At 42.3% G+C, this 24,231-nt stretch overlaps 1 protein-coding gene across 1 annotated transcript; it reads left to right on the forward strand.

The window, feature by feature from the left end:
- The first annotated feature begins 422 nt into the window (after window positions 1-422).
- On the forward strand, window positions 423-23,416 carry LOC137913700 (peroxisomal acyl-coenzyme A oxidase 3-like). Its single transcript, XM_068757334.1, has 18 exons — window positions 423-542; window positions 5,449-5,546; window positions 5,635-5,770; window positions 7,701-7,775; window positions 8,738-8,827; window positions 9,247-9,390; window positions 9,836-9,924; window positions 11,995-12,091; window positions 12,173-12,355; window positions 12,471-12,593; window positions 12,673-12,793; window positions 13,507-13,629; window positions 13,732-13,845; window positions 14,708-14,823; window positions 15,541-15,715; window positions 16,629-16,696; window positions 17,888-17,974; window positions 23,297-23,416. Exons 1-18 carry the CDS (start codon window positions 423-425, stop codon window positions 23,414-23,416), a joined length of 2,079 nt encoding a protein of 692 aa, XP_068613435.1.
- The last annotated feature ends 815 nt before the right edge of the window (window positions 23,417-24,231 follow it).

Here is a 24,231-nt window from a genome sequence, read left to right on the forward strand (position 1 = left end):
CTTTTAAGGTCCGTCATATGGCTGTTGTTATTAATGTTTTATATATATTATGTTTGCCGTTATGGGGGTTGGGGCACAAAATCATAATCTCGCCTAGGGCACCAAAATGGCCATGTTTAAGTTCTAGACTCATTATGGACTTGAATTCAACACATTCACGAGAAATGACCTCCAGAATGTGGGTTCTGCAGAACAGCCTCACAGTAATGACCTCCAGAATGTGGGTTCTGCAGAACAGCCTCACACTTCTCTGCCAGTGCAGCAATGTCTGCTGCTCCATACTCAGAAGTGACGTCAGAGCTCAGTGCCTGGACGTCAAAAACAGACGACGACTCCTTCATCCTCTGGAAAACGTGCGTCGCTCGAAAAAGATAATTATTATGTTCTTTTTCTCAAGGAACCCTCAGTCTGAATGCAAGAAGATGGACCATAAGATGGCTGACCTCCCCACTGGTCCTCTGGATTTGTACAGAAAAAAGGCCTCTTTCAATTGGAAGGATATGCTGATTTTCATAGAGGGAGAGGAATTGCATTCATTCAAGGTATTAAATATTCCTTTTTAAATATGAATAAATCTGTATCCTGGTTACTTATTTGTAGACAACTGCATGCCGTTTGTACCCGCAACCTTGTGTACACGGGTTGACTTGTTGTCTGAGAGAAGTGCAAGGATGGCTGCATCGTCTGAGTATTTGAGATATGATGTGGTGGATGAGATGCTGAGGCAGTCATTGAGGATGTACAGGAAGGGGCTCAGTACACATCCCTGTGGCACCCCAGTATTAATGGTACAGATGTGGTTGTACCCACCCTTACTGCTTGCAGTCTGTCGGTGAGGAAGTTGTGGATCAGGTGGATCAGATGGGGAGGCGTGTTGAGTTGGTGTAGTTTCCGGATCAGCAGGTGTTTCTGTCGGGTGTTGAAGGCGGAACTAAAGTCCACAAAGAGTATCCTGGCAAAGTTACCTGGGGAGTCCAGGTGCTGTAGGAGAAGGTGTAGCAGGCAGGCCACAGCATCCTCTGTGGGGATCCAGGTGTGGGGTGACAAATGGAAGGATGATATTCACCAGCACTTCATTATTATGGGTGTTAGGGCTATGGGGCGGTAGTGATTGAATTCTGTGGGTCTGTTTTTTTTGTAGCGGGATCACTCATAGCCGGACAGACACAGAGTCTGTCTGGGTAAAGATCATTTATCCCAGAGCTAAACCTCTGGTCATTGGCGCAGTATACAGACCCCCAGACCAAAAATCATTCTATGATTTGTTGGAGAAGCATGTGATTGGCTTGGGAAGCTCGGAGGTCATTCTGATAGGAGATTGTAACACCAATGTCCTTCGGAAAGACACCCCGACTTTCAAATCCTTCAGCAGCTTCTGTAATCTGCATAACTTTACCCAGCTGATTCAGCAATTTTCAAGGGTAAGCACCACTTCTAGAACCATCATAGACCTAATCCTGACATCGGACAAATCTAGAATCAAAAACAGTGGTGTCATCGAGTGCAATCTAAGTGATCACAACATGATCTTCTGCACTCAAAAAATTCATAGACCTGCAGCCCATTGTCACACCACAATAAACTGCAGAACCATGAAGCATTACTCCCCAGAAGCTCTAACAACAGCGCTGGAGGAAACTGATTGGTCTGAAACTTTAAACTCCGCCTCTGTCGAGGGGACCTGGTCTTCCTTTAAATCTTTCTGTCTGTAATCAATAAGATAGCACCCATAACAGCTGTTCGGGTCAGAGCCCGTACAGAACCTTGGATGAAGGGGGAAATATTGAATGCCATCAAGCTCAGAAACAAATGTTACTCTGAGTACAGAAAAACCAACAACGAGGAACTACTTGAAAAAAGCAGAAAACTACGGAATGAGGTTAACAAAATGATAAAAAATGCCAAAAAGAATTTCTTAAATGAGAACATTAAGGCAAACAAAAGCAACCCACAAAAACTGTGGGAGGCCCTAAAACAATTAGGCTGCAGCAACAGACTCCAAACAAAAACCAGTAATATCTGCATTAACTCAAGTGGTTCGCTCCAGACCGACAGGTTGGTGGTAGCTAATTGTTTTAACAGCTTTTTCACCACTATTGCCACCCTGTTGGTCAGCAAACTCCCCCCACATTCAGCCCCTCTTTGACTATGCTAGCACCTCCTGGTATTCAAACATCAAAATGTCCCTGAAAACCAGGCTCCAAACCTCCCAAAACAAACTGATTCGGCTACTCCTCAATCTGGGGCCCATGACCCACCTTCTTCCTGGACATTTTGCTAGCCTAAAATGGCTCAGGGTAGAAGACAGGGTTAAACAGCTCAAAATGGGATTGGCATTTAAAATAGTCAATGCAGCTCTGCCCTCAGTCCCCTCAATCCCTGCATACCTGATCAGGGTTATAATAGTTTTGGATTTTTAATTATAGTTTAGTTTTAGTTAGTTTTGAATTTGTTTTCTCTAATTCAGTTAGTTTTCGTTAGTTTTTAGAGTGGATTTGTTAGTTTTTATTAGTTTTAGTTTTGTTTTTATTAGTTTAATTTAGTTTTTATTAGTTTTAGTTTTGTTCTTATTAGTTTAATTTAGTTTTTATTAGTTTTAGTTTTTTATACTTTCAGTTATTTGTCAGATGCAGGATTAAAATATAATAAAATAATACAACTCAACAAAAGATAACATATAAAACATTTATTCAGTAATTTTAAACAACCAACCGTAACAGTCCGCAGCATAGCTGCTAACGTGCTACAATCTCGGACTTAATACTTCATTTGCCGCTGATGATTTGCTCTCAGCGTGGACGAGCTTTCTGGCTCTTGATATCAGCGAGTTCTTGGGTTCTTCAGGCAGCGTTCAGGGTGAGCTGAAGGGTGAGAGCACCCTTCAGCTGGAACTTGTTGGTTTTTCCATCTGGCAGGTCAAGCTCTGAGCAAAAAAAACAAACAAATGTAAAACACACAAAGAATAGTACAGTTTAATAATTATTGATGAATTAGGACTTTGTAATAACCCCTGTTTTTACAGCAGGGATAATAACGTTACTTGTTTCATGATATTTAATTTCTTACACTGTTAGCACCCTAAAGTAGTTTCCCCAGGATAACCCATTTAATATTGTATATTTATAATGAAGCCCAATATTAGATATGAAATCATGACATGACAATAACGATGATTTCAGTGTGACAATTATACATTTCAGGTTTTAGCAGATGGAGGCTCCAACATTTGTGATTGGCATTTTAGGTTTTGGATCAGAATGAGTAAAATAAATAATTTATTTCCTCTCCTTTTGGGACTTTATGGGGTTTTAATATCAATTAAAGTTTACAACACTAATTATTGTTACATTTTATATCAGCATAAAAGGTCAACAAGACGAATGTATTTGGGACTAGAACCACTCACCAACGTGTTCAGTGTCCTCGTCGTCTGTCTCTAATCCAATCCACGGTTCATCCAGACCATCTCCAGGGCCTCCTGGCTGAGGGGGGCTCCATCAGGGGGGCTCCATCAGGGGGCTCCTCACTTTGGGCTTGGCTCCAAGCAGCTCGTCTTCTTCTCATGTCTCATCGATGCAGCGAGCCATGCCCCCCCAGTGTGTGTGTGTGGGGGGGGGGGGGGGGGGGCTCCAGTCGGTGCAGGTTAAAAGCAGTCCCTTATTGTTGTCTCCTTCGCGGTGCTAACTGCTAGCCGGGGGGCTGCTTCTGTTACGGGGGGGGGGGCTAATCGCAGTTAGCTTTCTTGTTTCCCTCCGTCGTAATAAACAAATCCCACACGGTGCTGGAGCGCTCGGCGCTTCCTGCCGACTTCTGTCGGTAGTGACGTCACCAACCCGATTCTCAACGAGCAGTGACGGGAACAGCCGGACGGAGCCACCGGCACACGTAACTCCGAGCAAAATAAATCAATTTCAAAATTGATAAAAACGAAAACGAAGAGATTAGTGTCTTTAATTTTTATTAGTTTTAGTTAGTTTTGTGAACGGACAATACCGTTTTAGTTAGTTTTCGTGTTCTATTTTAATTATCGTTTTTATTAGTTCTAGTTAACGAAAATGTTTTTTCAATTCTAGTTTTCGTTTTTTCGTTAGTTTTCGTTAACTATAATAACCCTGTACCTGACAGAACACCTCCACAGATTTAGTGACACCCACAGCCACAACACTAGAGGGAGCTCAAACAACAACCTGATTACCCCCTCCTACAGGACTAACATGGGTAAATCATCTTTTTACAATACGGCCACCCAAGGGTGGAACAGTTTGACTCCCGCCCTCAAAACATGCACCTCTTTGGCCTCCTTCAAAAAGGCCCTAAAAATACACCTTTTAGGGGGACAGAAACGGAGATAGTCATCACGACTCTCTCCGGATCAAACCCCCCCTCCTTTTTTTTGTCCACCTACGTTGCACATATTAATTGCCTTAGTAATTTATTGTAATTTATGTAAGTTATTTATTGTGATTCATTGTCATCTTGCATCAGTGGTGTAATTTATTTTAGATTAATTGTTAGTTTGCACTGGCGGTGTAAAATCATTTTATTTTTGTTTTTCTAATGTTACGTTGCATCAGTTGAGTAATTTAATATTGGTTTTATTTTTATTTGTATTGTTAAATTTGTATTGTTAATTGTGGATGATTTATGTACGAAGGACTTTCAACGGAAACAAGACCGCAAGGGCTTTTTTGAAATGCTCCTCTTAGACAGGATGTTTAACTGTACTTGTACTGTAATACATACTACTATTTGACTGTACTTGTACTGTAATACATGCTACTGTGTGACTGTACTTGTACTCCAACATTCTATCTAATAAATATATTCATCATCATCATCATCATCAGCCATACGCTGAGTACCAGCCGTTCTAGAGTTACTGACCATTGAACAGAGGCAGAAATGACCAGTTTCCAACAAAAAACCCAGAGAAAACCATCTTCTTGTGCAGAGAAACATTTCTAGACTTTGACTCTAATATTTGTCGTTTTAGTGACACATGCTTAGAATTGAGTTCAGGATCCTCTGGCACGATTTAAATGTGTAATGTAATGCATATTGTCTCCTTCTCTTGCCCGTTCACTAACTCTAACCTTATCCTCATTTGAAATGCTTGTACTGCCAGGGCTTTCTAGTACCGGTACATTGAATCACACGTGTCAAGTTGAGGTAGAAAGCAAAGCATCATGTGTTATTGGTTGTCAGTTTTCACAGCCGTGGCAAATGTCTGCATAGAGGAAATATGATGGGAACTTGTCTTTGGCAGAGGTAATCAATCGATCACTGACCTGATTCAGAATTATACTTACTTTATAAAGAAACTTTCAGCAGGACCGGGAAAGAAAAGTACCGTACCCCTTTGCATAATCTCAGCAATAAAGGAACCTCTTTGAATCCCTCTAGTTTTTCCCTCTACATATCCAGTGTATTGTTTCTTTCATCCTATAGCAACATGTGTTCAAGACACTCGAAAATGATGCACTGTTTGCTCGTCATCCTGGTGAAGACATCCCTCTTGAGAAGATGAGAGAACTAACCTTCCTCAGGTACCGTTTTATCAACATAGAAGAAAGTTTCATTCATTGTTAATTCATCCTCACAGCAATTAATTTACCTTCTTATGAAAATCCACAGGGTGAAACAACTCCTCCGCCATTGCTTCTTGACAAATGAAGAGTCGATTTCCAACCCCTGGAAATCTGTGGTGCTCAATGCTTGTCTGGGCATGTATGACTGGAGCGTTTCCGCAAAGTACTTTCTCAACAAAGGGGTGAGTGGTTGAAAGTACGAGATCCTCACCTGTTTGTGTGTGTGTGTGTGTGTGTGTCTGTCATACTAAACTGTGTCAGATCTTAAATCTAAATTCAACGCGGACAAAACACAACTTGAGTTGACACAAAATATAAGTTTTAAACAATAATTTTAGTTAATGAGATAGAAGGTTTTACAGTACAATAATCCCCCCATATGAAAAGGGCAGTGACGTGCAGTCAGTGGAGGCAGGTGAGGCACAGCCTCACCTGTCATCATACAAGACCATATAAAAATCATGTAATATATAATATAACATCAGTGATATTACATTATATATTTTATGATTTTTTCATTTTTAATAATACAATTAGTGCGTCACGTATTCTTGTGCTCAGCGGCATTAAAATACTGCAGAATGAGGCCATGTGTAATATGGCCTCCAGCCCATAGGAGACCCGTGAGTGATTCAGCGCACTTATCAGCTGATCCGCTCGTTCGAAATGGGCTTGTAAACACGGAAGCGCTGGCTGTCTGGATGTCTGGACGTCAAGCAAGAACCCGTGCTTTCTGCTTTTCTTGCCTTCTTTTCTCAACTTCTGACAATGTCTGGACTCGGATGGGATATTGCGACATGAAGAATTTACCGAGAAGCCTCCAAACACGAGCAGAACCGCAGCGCGCACGCCCCGGCTGGAGACACACACACACGTCTCAGAGTCAGAACATATGTTTAACAGTTATACTGTTGTGGACGGGTGCGAGGGGTGCGAGGGGACCCCAGGGAACAGAGGACGGAGATGTCGTGATCGTGGACTTTACATTTTACTGATATGTCCATCAGGAAGCACAATATCCTGGAGCCGCACACAGGATTGCGGGGCGGCTGGAGCCCAATGAAAATATCTATATAACAAAAAACACAGCCGAGAAAGAAAAACCAAAAAGCCAGCTCTAATAAAAACCGGTCACAAAAAAAAGAAAACGCTACGCAGGACCCGGGCGCACGGATCAGCTGCGGTCGGCAAGGACGAGGCGAGACCCGGGGAGCGGGGACGGGGAGCGGCAGAAAGACGTGCTGCACGTAGAAACGAGAACCGAAGAGTAGTCCGACGGGGAACAGCGGGCGGAGCAGGGCTTATAAGGGCTGGTGGCGATTTGGCTCAATCTGCCTCAGGTGCGCCCGGGGTGACCGCAGCCAATCCCCACGCCGCAGGTCCAGGAGCGAGAGGCAGAAACAGGTGTGTGTAATAAGGCAAATTAACGAGTGCAGCAACATGACCCTCACATAAACATCAGTTAAACTTTAACTGATCAACACACGCAATCACACACATTCAACGCTGCACGCACACTGATACGCAGAGTTGAATAATTTCATTAAATCTCTTGTAAATACGGAGATTATGTGTGGTCTCCCCTTTTTGTCATAAACTGATGAGCCAGGTTTGTGACAATATGTAAAAAATTCTGATACGAATTTTTAAACAAAACACGTTAAATGTTGCCAATCAAATGATGAACAAGCCGTAGGTTCATTTATTTGTAAATCTGACTGTGCCTCACCAGACATGAACCCCACCGCACGTCACTGGAAAAGGGATGATCTGTCCATCACTATGACAAACAAAAATGTGCTCAGAGATAATCCCTGGTGCAATCCCTCCTCTAAAGTAACACAAACAAAATCAAAATGTCGTATTTTGTGTTTACTCAAGTTTTTCTAATAAACTTTAAAAGATTCCGCACAGTTTAGGTTGAGATACTCACAAAAGAAGAGGCAATACATTTTGAGACCACTGTTTGATATGAATCTGCTTTCCTTTCTAATTGAACTGAAGCGGATTTTTCAGACATTATTCACTATTAGCGTGTTAGCATTGCTGTAGCCATCTTTACATTCACTGGTGCGTGCCTGTAAAAGATGCTGACATCATCTTCCCTTTCAGATGTTTGGTGCGACTGTGGCAAACACAGGATCAGAGAGACACAGAAAACATGTTTTGAACTGTGAAGACATGACGGTAAATCATCATAGCTCTATCCTGACTGTAACTTTACAGTGTATCAGTGGTTTTATTTGTGTCCGAGACATTTGATTTTGAACCAATACCGAGTACCGATCCGATACTTCTATCGTACATAAAAAAAATGTTTAAAGAGGAGTGAAGAAACAGATCCAGGATGTCCCTTATTTTTTACTCTATTCGTCTTATTTCAACATCTAACTCTTAAACAGAGCACTTCTGTGGCGTAGCTCGAACATTCAAGTAATAAATAAAATATTTTTTTTCACTTTGGACTTGGACTAGTTACAACAGGAAATGTCAAATACTGTGACTTTTCCTGTTTTGTTGGAAAGACATCTTCCAGCCTTTCTGCCTCGCTCAGGGTTTATTCCGATGAGGCACCTGAGAAACGCGTGTTTTTCCAGATATTGTGATATCGATTCCACGAGCATGTCATTGAAAACAAAACAGGTTTAGAACGCTAGCACTGACTGACGTTATGTATGTTGTCACAGTCGAGCACAAATGCAGACAAGTTCGGAAAAAATAAAATAAAATGAACAGCACTTCAATCGCAAAGGTTTTTGACTTCAAATACTTCCACACCGCAGACATATTCGTGCGACTAGCTTCAAGCTGCTTCTGTGTTTTTCCCCGGTTGACAGCATTCAACCAATGGTGTCACAGGAAGTGATGTCATGCCGAGAGGGCTCACTCTGTTCCAACGCGTAACTTCAGATCTGAAATAACTATCCATATATATCCGAGTCCCGATCCGGAGGTAACGCCTGATTCCGAACGACTCTGCAAGCACGCGATTGGGCCCAATTGTGGGAGGAAGTGAGGGGGCGCACATAGAGATCAATTACAGACATTTGCAATCGACATATTTTGCGGTCATCTGCACAGGACTACATTTAGGGGCAGTACAGTCATCTCCATGAACTCACAATGTCAAACTGTTTATCTGTTTATAGACCTTTGGTTGCATTGCATTGACTGAGCTGAGCCACGGCAGCAACACTAGAGCCATGAGGACCACAGCAACGTATGACCCCACCACCCAGGTCAGCGCACAAACATGAGTTTGTATGAAATGCACAATGACAATGAGTCTTGGGTTCTGTTCAAAGTTTCTGCCTGTTAATGGAAAGTTTTTCCTTCCATCAGCCGCCAAAGTGCTTGTTCTTGTGGAGGCGTTCTGTCTTTCCCTGCTACACCTGTGTTAGATAACGTTCTGTTATGACCTGATTCTATATAAATAAACATGAATTTAGTTAAAGGTTGTGTCTTTTTTCCTCTCCAAGTTTTATTTTTAATTTTATAAATTTGTATTATTATTCCTGCTCATAAAATGCACCTAATTTAAATGACTATGCAAATATTTCTCAATCATTCGAGCTCACTTTGCGAGCAGTGTTTTGGTTTTCAAACTTTCATTTGATCAATCAAAAAACTGAGCGAATCACCAACTTCTCCTTCCTAGGAGTTTGTGATCGACTCCCCGGACTTTGAGGCTGCTAAGTTCTGGGTGGGGAACCTGGGTAAGACTGCAACACATGCTGTGGTGTTCGCTCAGCTCTACACGCCGGACCAGGTGTGTCATGGCCTGCACTCCTTCATCGTCCCGGTAAGTCTCCTCACCGAAGTTAAACTGTCTGTGAAAGAAATGAGTTCATTTCTTACGTCAAATTTAATGATTCAAAAGTTAAATGGAAAATCACGTCAACTACTTTGAAGGATACATTATGCATGAGGTAAGAGTTAATATAATTATCCGTGAGTAAAATTGAAGACCCCCAAAACAAAAAACACTCTAAAACAGTAGACTGGATGTCCAGGACCGTTTCTTTTTCGATCATCTCCATTTCGCCTGAAACAGTCGAAGGAGGGGCGCAGTTTGCCATTGTCCCGCTGGACGTCGCTCATCGTTTGATAAGCGTTCTCCAAACTTGCCTTTTAAATCTCTAATCTCATCATGTAACACGCCGACCGGGTATTAAAGGCAAGCAACGAATGAAACGATCAGAAGACAGTTTGCACATTAATTAAATGTTGCAACCATTACGTTGCAGGTGAGAGATCCCAAGAACTTACTGGCTCTACCTGGAGTGCTTGTTGGAGACATGGGCAAGAAGCTGGGCCAGAATGGACTGGATAATGGGTATTTTACATCAAAGGAACATTTTAACATTTTCTTTGCCCCTTTAAGTAATGTTAACTCACTCGGTACCAGCCGATGCCGTACCTTCAGTACCGGTGGTTTTCGCTCATTTTGCCGTATATTTCAAGACGCACAGAATATTATATACTATAACTATGCAGAGACCGAATTAAAGATCAAAGTCTCATCTTTCATCAGGAAAAAAAGGCATGTTCCTGCTGTTTTACGTTCTAGAGTTAATGGAAGAGAGGCAGATTTCAGCACAATCAGCAGTTTCCAACAGAAAACTAGCTTTTTGTTTAGAGGAACATTTCTAGCGGATCGATGACTTTATCTCTAATATTTATTGCTGTAGTGACACATCTCAAAAGTTTTTTACTTCTAGATAACAATAAAAACAACATTGAAAAAGAGCTTTTGATGCTGTGGTAACACATTTATTTAACAATAAATCAGCTGTGCAAGGGCTGCTCCTCGGTGATCCAGACGGGAACCGCTCGTCTGACAAATCCCAGTCAGGCTCACTATATCCGTCCAAAGCCGAACCTGAATACGAACCCAAAACCATCAGATTTTGGTGACACACGCCAGGATTGACACCGACACCCGGGTTGAACGGCAGCTGTCGCTCTGCTTCGGTAGCACTAAACTCTTCAGCTCTGTGATTTTACATACCGGTAATCGTGTTGAATAACAGACACAGTTGCTTTCTTCTTCGTACCGTGACTCAAACTCTACCGTTTTAGCTGCTTATAGTTATCAGACCGCTCCTGCGCCGCCATTATCACTCCTGTGTGGAAATAAATCACTCAAACAAGGTACTGGACATCACTTTTATTGTTTACTGAGAACTCACACATCTCACATCGTTCAACATTTCTTTTTGGTCGATGAGGAGGTTCGTGATTATTTTGAAGTTGTATTTACTTCACTGACATTTTGTGAGTTGGTTCATACAGGGCCTTTCTGGACAGTTTTATTATATTTATACAAAAGAGACTTTAATAAACAACAACAACACTACTTCCTGTTCAGCAGTATTTACACCAGTGCCACATTTTAAATGTGCTCGCACTCCCTTCGGAGCCTCCCACTGTCACCCGATGGAGGAAGCTCATTTCAGCAGCTTGTACCTTGTTCTTTCGGTCACTACCCAAAGCCTGTGACCACAGGTGAGGGTCAGAAGGGGAGCGATTTCTTCCAGACGTGTTTCAGGAGGGGATTACAGACCGACCCAAACTACAAAGGATTGGCTGGATGGTTTATTTTGCTGTTTTGGGGTTGATAAGGACCCAAAATCACCAGAATAGTGTAGAAACATTGTAAAAGTGAGTTTTTCATAATGTCCCCTTTAAGAGTCAGTGATGTGTCAGACTGACTTAGCAAAGCACATGGTCAGAAGGTAAAGCCTTTATCCCTATTTCCATTGCATAGTTCCAGCTCGTCTCTCGACTCTTTGCTTGTTTTGGGGAACTGCTCCATTGCTTTTCCAATAAGCCGGGCAGGTAATGAAAGGTAACGTGAAACTTTACAGACTGCTGACTGGACATTGCCCGGCATACACAGAACATCCGGCGCAGTAGAAATCCACAGCTGCTGCACTCAAGCAGCAAAACAACCACAACTTTTCTTTATTGCAACTTCTATATTGACGAGGCGTTGCCGTCCTGTCTTCTTAAACAGCTGATGGATCACAAGAGATAGAGTCATGTTAAAGACTAGGCCACACTGCTTTATAGGAAAAGTCATATCGGGAACATATTCAACGATCACTTGAAATGGGCATGCTCCTTTATTATAACGTGCACAAAACTGGGCACGCATGATTATAGCTATTTAAAAAATAAAATATCACACTTTGTGTTGTAACAAACTCCTTCCATGGGTGTTACTAGATTGACTTCATTTTTGGTGAGCCCATTCCCGATAAACTATAAAGATGAAAAGGAAATTCACATTCGGTCAGTTTATATTCGCCAACAAAACAACTGAATGTTTTTACGAGCAGTAAAATATAAAGTAATGAAGGTCACTTTTCTGACCTGGCTCTCATGATTGTTTTTTTTTCAGGTTTGCTTTGTTTCATAATGTGAGAATTCCTCGGGAAAATCTGCTGAACAGGACTGGAGATGTTACTCCTGATGGCTGCTATGTTACCCCATTCAAGGTTAGTGGTAACTGCTCAATTCTCTTTTGTGTACTGATCTATGTACCAGAGAGCACACGCTTTCTCTCCTGTGCGCTCTAGGATCCCAACAAGCGTTTCGGGGTTTCTCTAGGAGCCCTGTCGGGCGGCAGGCTGTCAATCACCAGGGTAGCTGTGGTCAACCTGAGCCTGGCCCTGACTATTGCCATCCGCTTCTCGGCCACAAGAAGACAGTTTGGACCCAAATACATGGAAGAGATTCCTGTTTTGGAGTACCAGTTACAGGTACAGCGCGTGCACCTTATCAAATCTGCGCATGTCTAAAGCATAGCTCTTAATTTTCAGTCTGGCTAATGAATGGTTACACAAATTCATCAAGTGTTTTATATGTTGTTTCAAGCAATGGCGTCTGATCCCGTACCTGGCAGCAGCATATGCCCTGGGAAACTTCTCCAAATCCATCTTCTTCAACTTTATGGAATTCCAGATGGGACTTCTGATGAAGGACAAGAGTGACAGACAAGTCTGTAAAATATGAGGTGCACGTGTGTCTGTGTCGAGCATGAATCATAACTGTTGTATATCTGTTTTGTGTTTCCTAGGCTGAGTTGGGCAGAGAGATCCATGCCATTAGCTGCTCCAGTAAAGCACTGGGCTCCTGGACCGCACAGAGGGGGATTCAGGAGTGTAGGGAGGCCTGTGGCGGACATGGATATTTGACTAGTCAGTCATAAACATATGAATAAACACCACACACACACACACACACACACAGATTCCTGACTGTAAACTAACTAGCCTAAATTGTTGTATTTTCTAGCATGCTTGTCATGAGACTTATAATGCAGGGTTGGTCTCACATTAATGCTCTTATTACACGACATTTCTCTCAAGTGTAGCTTCTCATCTTATCATGTGCTGTAGTCACAGATAGGCCTTTGTGGCTGTTACTCAGACACAGATCCAGAAGACATTTCATGATTTTTGGTGAGTGAAATTAATGCATAAAGCCTCCAATGGGAAAATCCAATCCGGATGAAATTCGGTGGAAAGATAGACGCCCCCACCCTACATAACTCCATAAACATTCGTCAATAATTAGCCAAGATATTAAGGAACAGATTTTTAACCTCCATTGACTGCAATGTTAACTATAATTTCAGAGTGATCAAGAATCCAGGATCTCTTCTGGATCATCACCAAAATAAACATTTCCTGAAAATTTCATCAAGATCCGTCAATGGCCTTTTGCGTTATCTTGCTAACAAACAATGTGATTACATAACCGTTGCCTCAGCGGAGGTAATTGTACAGCGCATTCACAATGGGCATATGCCACATACATGTATGTATACTGTACATGTGATACGTAATAGTGGTATTATTGTACATAATGTGCACACATAAAACACGGTACCAACATGTTTTCTCTCCAGTGAACCGACTCGGTGAGCTGCGGAACGACAACGATCCAAACTGCACTTATGAGGGAGACAACAATGTCCTGCTGCAGCAGACCAGCAACTATCTGGTCAGCTGGCTCCATGCTAAGCAGCAAGGTCAGCTCTCCATGCACAAAGACAATTTAATGTCCTAACTGCTGAGGGGAACATCATCTTGTTCTATGAGAAGGGATGTTTTCATCGCTCTGTGCTTTTTAGGTGCCATTCGGATTCAGTCTCCTCTTCACACCGTAGACTTCCTAAATGATTTCCACAACATCTTGGAAAGCAGGTTTCGAGCAACAACAATGGACGAGTGTATGGACCCAGCAGGTATTCTAGACTTTTGGCTTGATACGATAGGGATATCTGAAAAATCCAACATTGGTCCTGCTTTCATCTCCATTCAGTTTATTGAATATTCTTGTGTGTGAAGCGGTCGTGTTTAGAATTTGTGGTTCGTTTGGAGCAACGTCCGTATATGAAGCATTGCAGTGGCAGACTGCGTTGGCTGTGCTGATGCTGAGCTTCAGGTGTTCATTTGACACCGTGTGTAGCACAACAGTGTACTGTTTAGTGACACAAATGTGGTGCAGTAAATGTACACTTTGGGTTACACTGTGACAAAAAGGAGAACTAGAAAGACAATCAGAGATTGCAGATCCCGCCTCCAAAAGACTATTGGATCTTGTGAGACAGTAAACAGGGCTTCCGGATCAGAGGAGCCAAACCTGCTCTAGCTTGCTGCTCCGGAACGTACTACAAGACTCCTTCTGGACTCTTTTTCCCATCATGCCATTTGTTTCCCTCCCTCTTAAAGTGACAGTTTACAGCACAGGCACAATTCCAGATGTAAAAATAATTCTAGAATCTGGATCCAGATCCGGATCAACGCCATTCTCGGGGAGGACCGAGCCACGGACAGAACCTTGCTTGTGTAAAAATCTTGAGTCGATTGGGTTACTAGTTTTTGAGTTATGCGCTCGGACAGACAGACAAACAGACAGACAGACAAACAGACAAACGCACCCAATTGCAATACCCTCGCTTCCCCTTCGTCGAGGGTAATAAGGTCTGGAAGCTCAGCGACAGTGACCGATGACGACTGATTACATTCCTGTCAGACACTTTGTGGTCCAACCTTGCGTTACAGTGCGTTTGTATAAGTCATTATTTAAATGTCATCCTAAATCAGTGCCAGTGGCGGCCTACAAGTGGCTGGTATGTTTCCTGCTGGTGGAGTGCCAGAAGAGGCTGGAACAGCAGAAGGCCTCTGGGGAGGATGAGTTTGAGGCACGTAACAACAGCCAGGTAAGAAGAAGAAGAAAAAGTGACAATAAGACACTGCTCTGTGCTTTACCTTTACGGAGGCTTATTGCATTCACTGAATCTTTTCCTGAAATAATGAGATAAATGTATGAGAAATATATATTTTTAATGTTATTAGAGGTATTTTTCCTGTTTTTAGAGGTCATGTTTTTCCATGGTTTTTAGATGTAAAAGTGAGGACATATCACCAGTGTTTACATAAAGAATACAAGTCTATGAAGCAACACGTCCCCTGTGAAATAGTCATTGAGCATCACCAGTTTCTTTTTAACTTCACCTTTCTCTAAGGCTTTGTTCCTATTCTAAGGAGGGTTATTAAAACACTTTTTTTCTGAAGCTCATGGGAATCTCATTACTATAATCTACTGGCATCTTTTAGGTTTATACAATCTCTTCACATCAGGTGTAAACCTTTTCAAATACCACAAAACATTTAGTTTAAGGGAAGAAGACCGTTCGGCCGGGTAACCAGCAAGTTGGTCCGCAAGTCCATCCCACTGTGAGATAACTTCGCCGACATAATGGCATTTAAAAATCTAAGACCAACTGTCCCAAATCATTCTTTGTTTTTTTCTGAATTAATGTAGACATTGTTTTATTAAACATTACTTGTCACCCATGATCTGCTCTAATCGGATCTGAACAGTGGTAGTGTTGTCTCACTGCTCTTGTGTGTGTCGTATATGTGTGCTTGTTCAGGTATATTTCTGCCGTTCCCTGGCCATGGCCTACATTGAATCCAACTGCCTCCAGAGGTTTCAAGAGCTAGTTTGTGATCAGGACACGCCAGCTGGTCTCAGACCTGTACTCAGCAAGCTGTGTACTTTGTATGGAATGTGGAGCCTCAGCAGCCACATGGCCAACCTGTACCAGGGTATGTACAACAATATATACGATACCCCGACCTGCATGACTGCGTCACATTCCATAAACATCAGCCAATAATAAACCGAACTATCGAGGAGCAAATTTTGAAGCTCCATTTACTGCAATAGTTTAAAGTGATCCATAATCAACTAGAAAACGACAATCAGAGACTGCAGACCCCGCCTCCAATAGACTATTGGATCTTGTGAGACAGTAAACAGGGCTTCCGGATCAGAGGGGCCAAACCTGCTCTAGCTTGCTGCTCCGGAACGTACTACAAGACTCCTTCTGGACTCTTTTTCCCATCATGCCATTCGTGTCCCTCCCTCTTAAAGTGGCAGTTTACAGCACAGGCACAATTCCAGATGTAAAAATCATTCTAGAATCTGGATCCAGATCCGGATCAACGCCATTCTCGTGGAGGACCGAGCCACGGACAGAACCTTGCTTGTGTAAAAATTTCAAGTCGATTGGGTTACTAGTTTTTGAGTTATGCGCTCGGACAGACAAACAGACAAACAAACAAACAAACAGACAGACAAACAAACAAACGGACCCAATTGCAATACCCTCGCCTCCTCTTCGGCGAGAGTAAAGATCTCTTTTGGATCAGCAACAAAATTTGGTAAAATTTCAAACATTTCCTGAAAATGTCATCAAGATCTCTCCGTGACTGTTTGAGCTATCTTCCTAACAGAAGGACAAACAAACCAACACTGGTGATTACATAACCCCGGTCTCGGGAGAGGTGTTAAATGAATAAATGAATTGAGCTGCGGCGGCGTTTCTGATCAGAACCTCTATCCTGGATGACAAGGAGCAGCTCTGAGGCTGGAGAGTGCATTTATAGAACGGTGACGGCTTGAGAGGAAATGCAAGATGAGATGTAATATTATTTAACACGCTTTGTTACTGTTCAGGTAATTACTTCAGCGGTGCAAAGCCTGCCGAGTTGATCCAGACGACCATCCTCACACTCTGCTCCCAGGTAGGGACAATGTCCATGTCCCTCTGCGTGCCCCTGTTCATACTATTGTGGAATAGAAGGCCTTGGAAACATTGGATTAAGATTCAGTACTCTTCATATAGAAAAGAGAGGAATGAAGGTGAGCAGGAGTAAGACAGAGTACATGTGTGTGAATGAGAAGGTCCCAGGGGGGACAGTGAAGCTACAAGGAATAGACGTAAAGAAGGGAGAGGACTTCAGGTACCTCGGGTCAACAGAGCAGAGTGATGGAGAGAATGTGGAAAGGAGGTGAAGAATGGTGTGCAGGCAGGCTGGAACGGGGGGAGGAAAGTATCAGGTGTGCTCTGTGATAGGACGAAGGGACAGGTCTACAAGACAGTGGTGAGGACAGCCATGATGGACGGCTTAGAGACAGTGGTGAGGACAGCCATGATGGACGGCTTAGAGACGGTGGTGAGGACAGCCATGATGGACGGCTTAGAAACATTGTCTCTGAGGAAAAGACAGGAGGCGGAGCTAGAAGAGGAGGAGATGAAGATGCTGAGGTTCTCCTTGGGAGTGACCAGGTTGGACAGAAATGAGACAATAAGAGGGACAGTGAAGGTTAGACGTTTTGGAGACAAGGTCAGAGAGACCAGACTTTGATGGGTTGGACATGTCCAGAGGAGAGACAGGGACTATATCGGTAGAAGGACACTGAAGATGGAACTGCCAGGGAACAGGACTAGAGGACGACCCAGGAGAAGAGACATGGACGTAGTGAGGGAGGACATGAGAGTGGCTGGTGTTGGGGAGGACGATGCAAAGGACAGGGTGAGGTGGAGGACGTTTATTTGCTGTGGAGACCCCTGACAGGAAAAGTTTAACATTCAGAAGTCGACCCTTCATATATTAGAGCCAGACTTTCCTGGTCATGCTGCTGTGTGACTAACAGTAGGCCGATCCATTTCTACAAAACTGTGGCCAGATTCTCAGGACTTTGATCCGAGCCAGAGTCCAGCCACACTTATGTCTCAACACTGAAGGCATAAAGACGTCCAAAAGTGGTCCACATGTCCTTCAAACTGAAAATGTAGTCGGCTGCTCAGACGCTGTATTCTTGAGGCGTCTTCTCTCTCTTAAGATGGGTGATGAGTTTGTGTCTCGTAGGTGCTGCTGCCTCAGAGCTTATTCTAATTCTAAATCTTCTTATTCCCCTTCTCTCTCTTGCAGTTGAAGGATGATGCAGTCGCCTTAGTGGATGTTCTCGCACCTCCCGATTTCATTCTCAATTCGCCGATTGGCAATGCTGATGGACAGGTAAAAAAAAAATATGAAGGCGTTGCGCCTGCTAACCGCAACTACGTTGTTTTAAGACATTGAAACAGGATTGAGGAAACCCCTCGAAGTATTCTTTCCAGCGTCCGACAATATCCCGAGTCGAGGTCAGTTGCTCCGCTTTCCGCTTCCGAGGCAGCGGACGATTTGCCAGAATTTCTTCAAGGCCGACCAATAGTCTTCCTCCATGGCCTCATCATGGAGGAAGACTATTCTCTTCTTTAAATCTTTTTTATTGGGTTTGAAGTACATATATATGTGCACATACAGTACATGTACAGCCTCTTTTTTCACATTTTCAGCTCCCCCTGAATCACTTTCAGCTCTTCCCTATTGCCATCCCTGAATGCCCTCTCCGTTGTTACCCAGGGTTTGTTGTTTGGGTGACACCTCACAGTCCTTGTTGGGACATTGGAGTCCACACAGACGTTGTTACACTCTGTGAGTCCGTCGATGTCGTCTCCATGTGACTCACTAGGTGCGTTTACATGGACAACATTTCTTTATTCCGATCAGAGTTCAGAGTAAACTTGTGATCCGATGCGCCGTGTTCATGGACCCTAAAAATCCGATCCGATTAGGATTTGCGTGTTCATGCATCACACTTTTGATCGGAACAGAATATTCTGACATGCGCAGTTTGACCAAAAGCACCGGAAATGGTAGAAGAAGAAGCGTAGCGTAGCAACTTCCGCTGTAAACAAATCATCGATCCGCTCATCTTAAAACTGCAGATAACACCCGTTTGAAATGTGGCTGGGTGGGGCAGCTCTTCCATTCAACTTTTGCAGGGAAAGCTAGAGGTGTTGCAATACTGGTTAACAAGAAGGTCCATTTCAATCCCTCATCAACCATAGCTGACCCTAATGGCCGATATATTATAGTAACTGGTTCACTTTTTAATTTTAAAGTCATATTGGCTAACATATATGCCCCAAATTGTGATGACCCCAACTTTTTTTCACGCGTTTTTGGTCTTCTGCCAAGTCTGAATTCTCATTTGTTAATTATGGGGGGTGATTTTAACTTATGTTTAGACCCTGGGATGGATAGGTCATCTGTAAGAACGGGATATTCAATTACAAAATCGGCCTCTTGTTTACAGTCTTTTCTCTCGACTTATGGCATTTCAGATATCTGGCGTTTCTTGCACCCACAGGATAGACGGTATTCTTTTTTTTCAAATCCCCATCAAACCTATAGCAGAATTGATTATTTCTTTACTGACAACAAATTAACTTCTCATGTTAAGTTATGTGATTACCAACCTATTGTTATATCTGACCATGCACCCCTGTTGCTGACGTTGAACATACCTGGTGTGACGTTTCCACGAAGACTTTGGAGATTTAACTCTCTTTTGTTGAGCGATGAAAATTTTATAGATTTTATTTCTGAACAAATCTCCTTATTTTTAGAAATTAATATGACACCTGATGTTTCAGTTTCAACAGTGTGGGAAGCTCTTAAGGCTTATCTTCGAGGCCAGGTGATATCCTTTGCCGCTAATAAGAAACGTGTCTCTATTTTGAAACGAAAGGATTTAGAAAAACAAATAGCAGATCTAGATATCAGGTTCTCTCAGAACCCTTCCCAGGACTTGTATAAAGAACGTTTAAAGCTTAGTGCAGAATATGACAGGTTAACTTCACATTCTATAGAGTATTTACTGTTAAAGAACCGAAGTGACACTTATGAGCATGGAGACAAAGCTGGGGAAGCTCTGGCAAGACAGTTGAAATGTGCAAGGGCCAAACAAACTATTAAGGGGGTTATATCCCAAGATGGGGAGACTGTTATGGACCAGCAAGGGATAAATGATGTCTTCCAATGTTACTATAATAATTTGTATAGCTCTGATAGTGCCAATGATCCTAATCTTATTTCTGATTTTTTCAGAGACCTAAAAATGCCGACAATGTCAGCAGGTGGGATTTCTGCCTTGGATGCACCTTTACAACAGCAGGAGATCATGACAGCAATTAAATCATTGCAATCTCGCCGTTCACCAGGCCCTGATGGCCTGCCGAGTGAGTTTTATGCCACATTTGCTGAAAAATTAACCCCTGTTTTAGCTACACTATATACAGATTCACTTGATAAAGGTATTCTTCCCAATAGTCTAAATCAAGCTTGCATAACACTCCTTCCCAAAAAGGATAAGAATCTTCTAGAATGCGGGTCATATAGGCCGATCTCCCTTTTAAACTCGGACTATAAAATATTAGCAAAGGTTTTAGCCAATCGACTGGAAAGAGTTCTGCCTAACATTGTTTCCCCTGATCAGACTGGTTTTGTTAAGAATAGACGTTCTTTTTTTAGTATTCGCCGTCTCTTTAATATACTGTATACACCTAGCCAAGCAGACTCCGAGTGTCTTCTCTCTATGGACGCGGAGAAGGCCTTCGATAGAGTAGAGTGGGATTACCTGTTTGAGACCTTGCGTAGGTTTGGAGTTGGACCTTCATTCCTGTCCTGGGTGAAATTATTATATGCCTGCCCCACAGCCATGGTGCTTACTAATAACCATTATTCAAAACCATTCAACCTTCACCGTGGAACTCGCCAGGGCTGTCCACTCAGCCCTCTCCTTTTTGTGCTAGCTATCGAGCCCTTGGCGATAGCTATTAGGAACCATCAATCTATTCATGGTATTTCACGTTTTGGCAATGAACATAAACTATCTCTATATGCCGATGATCTCCTGCTGTTCGTATCGAGGGCTGAGGTAACAATTCCTTCTATTCTGAAACTTTTAAATAAATTTGGTCCTGTGTCAGGCTATAAACTAAATTTCTACAAAAGTGAATTACTGTCTTTAAATATGTCTGACTCCAAACTAGCCACAATCACAGTTCCTTTTAAGATTGCTGTACACAGTTTTGTCTATCTTGGCATAACTGTGACTAAAAAATGTTGTGATCTCTTTAAAGAAAACTTTTCCAAACTACAATTTCATACGCAACAAGATCTGTCGAAATGGTTACCTCTCCCCCTGTCGTTAGTTGGGAGAGTGAATGTGATTAAGATGTCCGTACTACCCAGATATCTCTACTTGTTTCAAAGCCTTCCTGTATACATTCCTAATACCTATTTCAAGAAACTGGATTCTATAATTTCATCATTTCTTTGGAACCGTAAGAAGCCACGCTTGCGTAAAGAACATTTGCAGAAATCAAAACAAGATGGAGGCCTATCTTTGCCAAATTTTCAGAACTATTACTGGGCTTCAAATTTATATTGTTTGTCTTTCTGGATGCACCATCAATATGATGACAACGGACCTGCATGGGTAGAAATGGAAAAGCTTTCTTTTGGTTCTTTTTCGTTGTCGTCTGTTGCTGGTGCATTAATTCCATTATCAAGCAGCTGGAAGTCTGACAACCCCATAGTCCATAATTCTATCAAAATTTGCTTTCAGTTTCGAAAACATTTTGGTCTTTTGAAGATGAGTTTGGAAAGCCCAATTGCATTTAATTATTGTTTTTCACCTTCATTGCATGATGCTACATTTTATGGCTGGCAGAGACGAGGGCTGATAATTTTAAAAGACTTATTCATTGAAGACACATTTGCCTCTTTTGAACAGTTGACCAATAAATATAACTTACCCGCCTCTCATTTTTTCAGATATTTACAGATTCGAAATTTTGTTTCAGGCTCCATTTCAGGATTCCCTACTAAACCTCTAAATGATACATTTGATGAGATAATGTGTTTTAACCCGATCAAGAAAAAGGCTGTTTCTGCAATGCTTGTTTTGATTTCACGCCTGAGTTCCACATCAATGGCTGGTATCAAGCGGTCCTGGGAACAGGATCTCCAAAAAGGTATTTCTGACGTAGACTGGGAAAAGATCTTAAGGAACATTCATTCATCCTCCATGTGTGCAAGACATTGCCTTATTCAGTTTAAAGTGGTACACAGGGCACATCTTAGCAAAGCAAAACTGGTTAAGATGTACCCTCAAATCGACCCAACTTGTGAAAGATGTAAATCGGCAGATGCCACTTTGATCCATATGTTTTGGTTCTGTCCCAGGATACAACAATTTTGGGGGGGTGTCTGTGATATATTTTCTTCCATATTTAGCATCAGGATAACACATAATCCATTATTATTTTTGTTTGGGGTTGACACTGAAGGCTTAGCACTACTGGCAGGGGGTCAGAAATTAATCGCCTTCTCGACATTGTTGGCACGACGTTTAATTCTTTTGAAGTGGAAGGATGCGGCTCCACCCACTGTGTCACAGTGGATTAAAGATGTATTATTCTATCTCAAACTAGAGAAGATTAGATTTGTTTTGAGGGGTTCTGAAAAACAATTTTATAAAGTATGGAAGCCCTTTCTAATATTTTTTGACCAACCTTCTACTCAGGTCCAGGAGTGACCATCTGTTTGATCGAGCATATCTGGGCTGACTCAAGTACAATAGGTCTTATTTTGTATTGATGTGAAATGTAATATGTTGTTTGATTGACAGTGAACAGGGGTGGGTTTGGGTGGGATTTATTTACATTATTATTATTTTTATTTATTTATTTTATTTTTTATTTTTTTTCTCATTTTATTTTATTTGTTTTCTTTACTTCTATTTTCATTCTTTGTATTGTCTGTATTTCTGTTTGTTATTCTCTGTGAAATTAATAAATATATTAAACACCAACTAGCTTCCGGCAATAGCAGCAGCGCGTGTAGCTGACATCACAGACACGCGCAGTAAGGACGACTTGTACCGAAACATCGGAATAAGTGTTTTCATGCGCCCTGACCGGGTCACAAATCGGTATAAACCACCCCTCTCGATCGGGATAGAATTGTGACCGGATCAGGCTGGATTGGGTTGGACTATTCCGGTTAAGGTGTGTCCATGAAGCATTTTTATTCCAATCAGGATTTTAACCGGGTTAAATGTGTCCATGTAAACGCACCTACAGAGTACATCCCATTCCATGGACTCAAAACAGGGTTCCAGGTGGACCAGGCTGATCTTCCCAGGGGGGGGGGGGGGTGAAGAGCTGTATGCATCCTTAATGTCAGCATACAGCTTGTCCAAAGTCTTCCCCTCCCAGGTTGGACGGTCCACATACTGGGTGAAGGCTGTCGGGGTTTTGTCCATGTTGACATGTTTGACATCCCCAGAGATGGTGATGAGGGTGTTGGGTTGAGACGCCTGGAGCTCTGCCACTGCTCCGTGGGTGACAGTGTGGGTTGGCCATCAAGTGTAATGGTTTATTTGATATATGAGCTTATTGTCAATGTTCTTTGACTAATCCTGGTTTTGTTCTTCCTCTTCTGCAGCTTTACAGGAATCTGTGGTCTGTGATTATGCAGGGCAGCCAGGTGCTTGAGCGGCCATCCTGGTGGAAGGAGTTCTGCTCAGACAAGCCCGTGGTTGGATCCCTACGTCCAAAACTCTAGGACCGTGACACAAGCTGGACATGTGCCTGTCGTATCCAGAATACCGATGTAAACTGTGTGTTTTCCGACTCACAAACTGTATAACTTCAAATGGAATATCCATATGTACAATGGCTTCGCAAAAGTATTCAGAACTTTTCCACATTTTGTCACAACCACAAACATAACTATATTTTATTAGACTGTTATGTAAATGAGCAACACAAAGTGACGAACAATTCTGAACTAGAAAGAAGACTGTCCTATATTTGGCTCAGTCCCTCTTCCCATCGACCTGGACCTGATCTGTCCTGTCCCTGCTGAAGTGAAAGACTCCGAGAGCATGACGCTGCCACCTTGATGTTTGACAGTAGGCGAGGTGTGTTCAGAATGTTGGCGTTCATCCACACATATCGTTTTGCATTTAGGCCAAGAAGTTATAACTTCACCTCCTTGACACACCCCTGAAACTTTATTCTTGAATGGTCAGGTGTGTTCCTTGGCCGAAAGTACAGTGGTAATCCAGCCTGGAAGTTACGAAAGCATGGACTACCTTTTCTGCATCTTTTTGGGTGCAATTGTTTGCATGGAGAGAAAGGGGGACTGAATACTTTTGCCCACTACACTTTTCAGTTTTTATTTGTAAAAATAAATGTGTTTCAATTTAAAATCATGTACACTTTTCTTTATACTTCACAATTGTGCGTGGCTTTGTGTTGGTCTTTCACAGAAAATTCCAATAACATATATATATATTTGGTTGTGGTTGTAACGTGACAAAATGTGAAAAGGTTCAGAGGGTATAAATACTTCTGCAAGCCACTGCACATGTTGTT

The sequence above is a fragment of the Brachionichthys hirsutus genome, unplaced genomic scaffold (genome assembly GCF_040956055.1).
Source record: "Brachionichthys hirsutus isolate HB-005 unplaced genomic scaffold, CSIRO-AGI_Bhir_v1 contig_747, whole genome shotgun sequence".
In the NCBI taxonomy this organism is placed as follows: domain Eukaryota; kingdom Metazoa; phylum Chordata; class Actinopteri; order Lophiiformes; family Brachionichthyidae; genus Brachionichthys; species Brachionichthys hirsutus.

Excerpts from the sequence above, each read along its gene's own strand:
- LOC137913700 (XM_068757334.1), top strand. The coding sequence starts at position 423 with ATGGACCATAAGATGGCTGACCTCCCCACTGGTCCTCTGGATTTGTAC. Across the intron at positions 9,925-11,994 it reads CAGAATGGACTGGATAATGG|GTTTGCTTTGTTTCATAATG; the intron begins GTATTTTACATC and ends TTTTTTTTTCAG. Across the intron at positions 12,794-13,506 it reads CGGACATGGATATTTGACTA|TGAACCGACTCGGTGAGCTG; the intron begins GTCAGTCATAAA and ends TTTTCTCTCCAG.